This window comes from Microcaecilia unicolor, chromosome 12 (assembly GCF_901765095.1).
Source record: "Microcaecilia unicolor chromosome 12, aMicUni1.1, whole genome shotgun sequence".
NCBI lineage: Eukaryota > Metazoa > Chordata > Amphibia > Gymnophiona > Siphonopidae > Microcaecilia > Microcaecilia unicolor.
In genome coordinates, this window is record NC_044042.1 from 71139571 (window position 1) to 71145570 (window position 6000).

Below are 6000 nucleotides of genomic sequence, written 5' to 3' on the forward strand. Positions count from 1 at the left end.
TTGTCAGAACTGAAATGGTGCGCAGTGAATTGCATGAGTTGGGAGTCCAATCAGAAAACCTGGAAACCAGGACAGAGGAGCATGCACAAAATATTTTTAAGAGTCAGGCTCATACCCATCAATTGGATAATAAAGTTTCTGTCTATTAATCGAAAACTTGGGCAGGCAAAATAACTTGTGTTTCAGGGGCAGGGGGGAACAGAAGGAGACAATCAAGAGGAAGTAATAGCAATTGTACAGCACTTTTTCTGCCTTTGCATGGGAATAAACCAGCCCAAGCACAGATTGCAGTAAAAAGAGAGCATTTGTGACCCCCCCCCCCCAAAAAAAAAATAAATAATAATAATAATAAACCCACAGGACTTTATAGTGAAGTTTGTCAGCTATTCTGTGGACAAGACACACTGATTGTGCCAAGCTTGCTGGACCCTGCAACTGCTTCATAATGAGGCTCTGATTCAAGTTTTCCTAGATGTTTCACTGCAAATCACAAGGCTATGAAACCAGGGCTGGACATCCTTGTGTAAGAAAAAAATTCAATTCTTGTGGGCATTTCCTTTTTCATTTTATATTTTGCACTGACTGGCAAGATGCACTGGGTTAAGGCTCTGGAGGAGGTGTGGTGCTCCTTCAGCAGTGCCACCGACCCTGAGAGCTAAGCTAAGACAGTGGCCGAGAGTAACTGGCAAGTCTAAGAATGTGAGAAGTGGGCTCCTGTTGCTCCTGAATGACTTCTCTGTTTGTCACAAGACCGCTTCAGGGTTTTTGATTTTAGAAACTACCTGGAAGCTGGCACTTTTGTGGTTAGATAATAAAGGCAGCCGTAACCCTCCCCTGCCATGCCACCTATGTACTCATGCCCCATCCCTACCTTCTTAAGAGAAGGCATGACTTCACCCAAATGAGCAACAAGACACACAGCGTTTTACTGGGAATGGCATTAGGCCACAGCTTTATTAATACATAAACATGTAAGAAAACAAACTTAGTACCTTAACCAGCTAATACGTTTACATCAACAAAGGAGGATAGGATTTGATATACCACCTTTCTGTGGTTACAATCAAAGTAGTTTACATATTATATACAGGTACTAATTTTGTAATTGTTGCAGTGGAGAACTAAGTGAATTACCCAGAGTCACAAGGAGCTACAGAGGGAATTGAACCCAGTTTCCCTGATTCTGAGGCCAGTGCACTATCCATTAGGCTATTCGTCCACTCAAACCATAAGGCCCTACCCTATGACCCAGCAAGACCGTCATCTACTCCAAGAAGTACAGCGGGGAGTGGCACCCACTGTGAATCAAAGCAGCACCAGCACGAGGTGTGCTTTGTTCATGAGGTACCCGAGCTCTACTAAGCAGTGCCAGTGTGCTGAGGGCACCCATCTTGCAGTCAATCCATCTCTAGTTCATCCAGTTCACCCTCTGGCTCAGATACATCCACCACCAGCCCTGGGTAGTTCTGCAAACTTGTCCTGGGCTCCCCCGCAACTAGCTGCAGCATGTGACTGACATATCGTTGCTGCCTCAGAACACTCTCGCCAATGCTTCCTGCAGATCGCTGTTAAAAGGTCATTTCCTATTTCTGACAAATGTACCCCATCCTTCCAATACATCATTGCATTTGGGGTCTACCCTATCATGCCTTATGTGTGATCCTCCCAACTCACAGGTCCACACTCCCAGTTGTCTATATGCCTTCCTTCCCCACCCCCACATCTTCAGGTCCATGTATCGCCAACAATGGATTATGTTGGACTACCTTAAGTAATAATGAAGCGAGTTCAGAGAGATCCCATCTGGCAGCATGCACAAGCTGGACACAGGACCAAATCTCCAAGTCATTGTCCATGATACAATTCTGGTCACCATATCTCAACAAAGATATAGCAGAACTCAAAAATATCCAGAGAAGGATGACCAAGATGAAAAAGACATGGCTGAGAAGAGATATGACAAAAGTCTCTAAAACCATGAGTGCAGTGGAACAGGTAAATAGGGGATGATTATTTAGCACTAAGATTAAGGAACACTCCAGGAAGCAGAGTTAAAACAAATCAAAGACAGTATTTCTTGAGACAATAAACAATCAAGAGGTGGAATTTGTTGCTGGAGGATGTGGTAAAAGCAGTTAGACTAGATGGGTGCAAAAAGAGTTTGGACAAGTTTCAGGAGGAAAGGTCCATAATTAGCCAAGTAGGCTTTGGGAAAGCCATTGCAGGTCCCTGGAAGAGAGAACAAGGAATGGGTTTCTGGAATCTGCTGGGTGCTTTCTGGTGGCCTAAAGTGGAGAAAGGATCACCACAACACATCTAATATTATACTTTTTCAGTTTTTGTAACTGTGTGCATTGGGGGTGGGGGTGGGGGAGGAGGAAGACGGATGAACTAAAAATGAGGGGTATTTTTCAGAAGGTTTGTTTGATTTTTCCAGAGCTGGATGAAGACGGGGTATTTATGCTGATGGAGTCTGTGGAGAAGCAGAATACAGAGCATCAGCTGACCCAGGTGAGTTGTACACCTAGGAATCCCAGGGTATGTGGGGCAGCTTAGATATGTCCTGGGGTTTAATACCCACCCAACATAATTCTTTTTTTACCCTGTAAAGAATATTAGAGCCATAAGTGAAGGGTGAGGTGCACTGTTTTATTGATGGGTGGAGATGAATCTTCTGTTCCTACAGTTATGTTTCAAATATGTTGTGAAGATTGAAACTGGGTGACTTCTGGGTGTAATTGTAGGATAATATTACACACCCCACTGTTGGAAGATAGAGCCAATGCCTCCAGCAGCAAAATGCTCTGTGTATGACATTTACCAGCTACAATTTGTTTGGTAAAAATCAGTTCATTATGTTGCCTTTGCATTCAAAACTGGGATTGTCAGCCAGCCAGCTCACTCCATTCCCAATAACACTTTGTGATAGGTAAGAGATTGAGTACTGTTGCTCTCGCTGTTTTCCAGTCTGAAGCGGGTGATCAGTGCAAGTGGAAAGACCTTAGGCAGCTGTAAAAGGGGGGAGGGGGGAATCAGAGAAGGAGAAGGTTCTAGAGACACTACACTGTATGCTACAGCCTTGCTCAGAGCCCTCTCCCTGACTGCTCATTCTTGTTTTATGAAGGTGGAGACACTCTTGGCAGAGAACTTCATTTCCACTGAAGAATTTGATGATTGCCAGATAAGCACTAGAGAGTCTAATTTCAGGCCAATCCTGGAAGCAAGTGGAGGGGCATCTGAATCCTGGAACCTGATGGTGCAGTCATATTACATAGCTCTCTATGCTGCACTATGTCTGTTACACAGGCTGAGCTCACCGACCCTTTCCACTAAACCAAAGCTAAGTTCTGTGTAAAAGGAAATCCTTCCAGATGTTCTCATAATTGAGCTTTGGCTTGTTTTTACTTTCAGCAATAAAACAAAGTAGACAGTAAGAGTAACAGTCCTGGGAGTATATGCAAAAAAAATCCCACACAGGTAACTGTCCAGGAAAAAACCTTTATTTGCACCAGTATGGAATTTGTTGCTGGAGGATGTGGTAAAAGCAGTTAGACTAGATGGGTGCAAAAAGAGTCCATGTCCTTCCCTTTTTTCTCCTTCCCCGTTCCTTTTATTCTAACTAATCTAATTGTAATTGTGCCACCCAGTGGCGTAGTCAGATCTGACATTTTGGGTGGGCCCAGAGCTAATATGGGTAGGCACTAGGTGTGGGAGTAGTGTTTCTTGGGATACTCCTTAATAATGCCTTAGAGTGCACTTGATGATGGATTTCTAAGTAAATAGTCTGTGCAACAGCTCTCCTGCATTAACACAAACCACATACCTGGTTCATGGAACACTGACATTTTAAAATATAGTGTTTTTATCCCATATCTTAAACTTGACCAAATATGACTGCTATAAGGCAAACATGTCAATGGCACATGTCCTTCAAACTTTGCTTTGTAACAAATGCAATGCCTGATTAAGCTGTATTCATAAAACAGGTAAATGCCTGACATCTACAATACTACTTTATCCTAAAGCAAAAAAATAAAAATATATATTTTATTTACAGTTTGTCGTCTCTGGTTTCTGCTTTCCTCATCTTCTTTTCACCGTCTTCCTTCCATCCAGCATCTGTCTTCGCTCTCTCTCTGCCATCCAGTGTCTGCCCTCTCTGCCGTCCCTTCAAGCCACCATTTGCCCTCCCTCTCCCATCCATCCAGGGTCTGCCCTCCCTCTTGCTGCCCCTTCTTTTCAGCCCTCAGTTCCAGCCCCATATCCCACCTGCCCCTAGTTCTAGCCCCAGCCCACATCTCCCACCTGCCCCTCCTTTTCAGCCCCCAGTTTCAGCCCCAGCCCCTTTTCTCCCACCAGTCCGGAGCTTCAGCCCCCAGCCACTTCTCCCTGTCCCCTTTTTAGCCCCTAGTCCCCACAGTTTCAGCCCCTGCCCCTTTTCAGCCCCCTTATCTGACCTACCCTCCTTTTCAGCCCCCAGTTCCCTTCATCCACATGCATTAGGGCCCCCCCTTTCAGCCCCAGACCCATTCTCCCTCCTGCCCCCTTCTCCCATCTGAGCCCACCCCACCCAGACCCCTTCTCCCATCTGAGCCCCCCTCCCCGACCTAGTCCCCACCTACTAGACCCTCCGACGAACAGACAACCTTCTTCTTCCCCTGCCACCCGGCACCTGACCAGACCCAGCCTTAAAAAAAAAAGTCTGTGAAGCGCCAAGCGTCTGCTCTGCTCGGCACTGCTGCTGTAAAGCAAGCAAATCACCTCCCTCATCGCATTCGTGTTGGCCCTTCCTTCACTGTGTCCTGCCCTCACGGAAATAGGAAGTTACATCAGAGGGCGGGACACAGTGAAGGAAGGGCCGACGCGAACGTGATGAGGGAGGCGATTTGCTTGCTTTACAGCAGCAGTGCCGAGCAGAGCAGATGCTCGGCGCTTCACAGACTTTTTTTTTAAGGCTGGGTCTGGTCAGGTGCCAGGTGGCAGGGGAAGAAGAGGGTCGTGTCCGTTGGGGTAGCTGGTAGGCAGGTGGGGACTGCGGCGCCAGCGGAGCACCACCCCACCTGCTGACACCAGGATGTTGGCTGGGCGGGCCTGGAGGGAAAGTGGCTGGGCCTGGGCCCATCCAGGCCCACCTGTGGCTACGCCCCTGGTGCCACCTCTGATCTGGCGATAGCCTATCAGTGCATTGTAAGCCACTTTGAGCCTGCAAAACTGGGTGGAAAACGTGGGGTATAAATGTACAATAAATAAATAAATAATGCTATCTTATTGTTTGTCATTTTCTTTAACAACCTTAGATTTCTTTTCAAGTTTAGACTTCAATTCTTCTGATTGTGAGCCTACTAGGGACAGAGAAGAAACCTGAATGCGATATATAAACCACTTTGATTGTACCACAGAAAGACAGTGCATAAATAAATTTGAAACTTGAAACTAGACATCTGCAAAAGTCTTCCACCCACCAAGAAGATGCAGCTGTGGTGTAAATTCAGAAGAAAGTCCCATTATGGCCTCTAATAGCAGGGACCTCCAATCAGAATCCACTCACGAAACTACGTCCAGCACATGTTTTAAAAAAATGACCCGAATGCCACCTGCCCTCCAGCACAGGGGACTAGCACCGCCAAATCACAAAAAGTATTTCATACCTGCAGAAACCCCTCATAGGCAGATCCCCAGTCAATCCGCCTCTAGAGGTCATTGTTCAATCTGTTCACAAGAGCCAGGCTAATATCTGAGAGATTAATTTCTTCCTAGGTGGTGGTGGTGATGATGTCCTGATTCTCTCCAGCCCATTCCCCCCACCCCTTCCTTTATCTGAAGAAATAATTACTGTGTATGAGTGAAGATATCAAACTTCTCTTGCAGCTCTGTAAAAGATTTAATTTCAGCCCCATTCCTGATCTGCCCAGGAACCTCAATCCTTTCTCTCCACACATCTGTGACTCTGGTGAAAATGTACCTGGGGACAGTATAGGATTGCCTGAGTAGGGCCATAAG

The 6000-nt window shown here is 46.0% G+C and overlaps 1 protein-coding gene across 1 annotated transcript in view; it reads left to right on the top strand.

Moving 5' to 3' along the window:
- The window catches only part of LOC115481864 (gasdermin-A3-like), a 44270-nt gene extending 40851 nt beyond the window's left edge, over positions 1-3419 (top strand). The window contains exons 10-11 of the mRNA XM_030221299.1: positions 2438-2511; positions 3125-3419. Of these exons, the coding sequence (XP_030077159.1) occupies positions 2438-2511; positions 3125-3355 (305 nt within the window). The 3' untranslated portion in view covers positions 3356-3419. The remainder of the gene's footprint in view (positions 1-2437; positions 2512-3124) is intronic.
- Positions 3420-6000: the final 2581 nt, after the last annotated feature.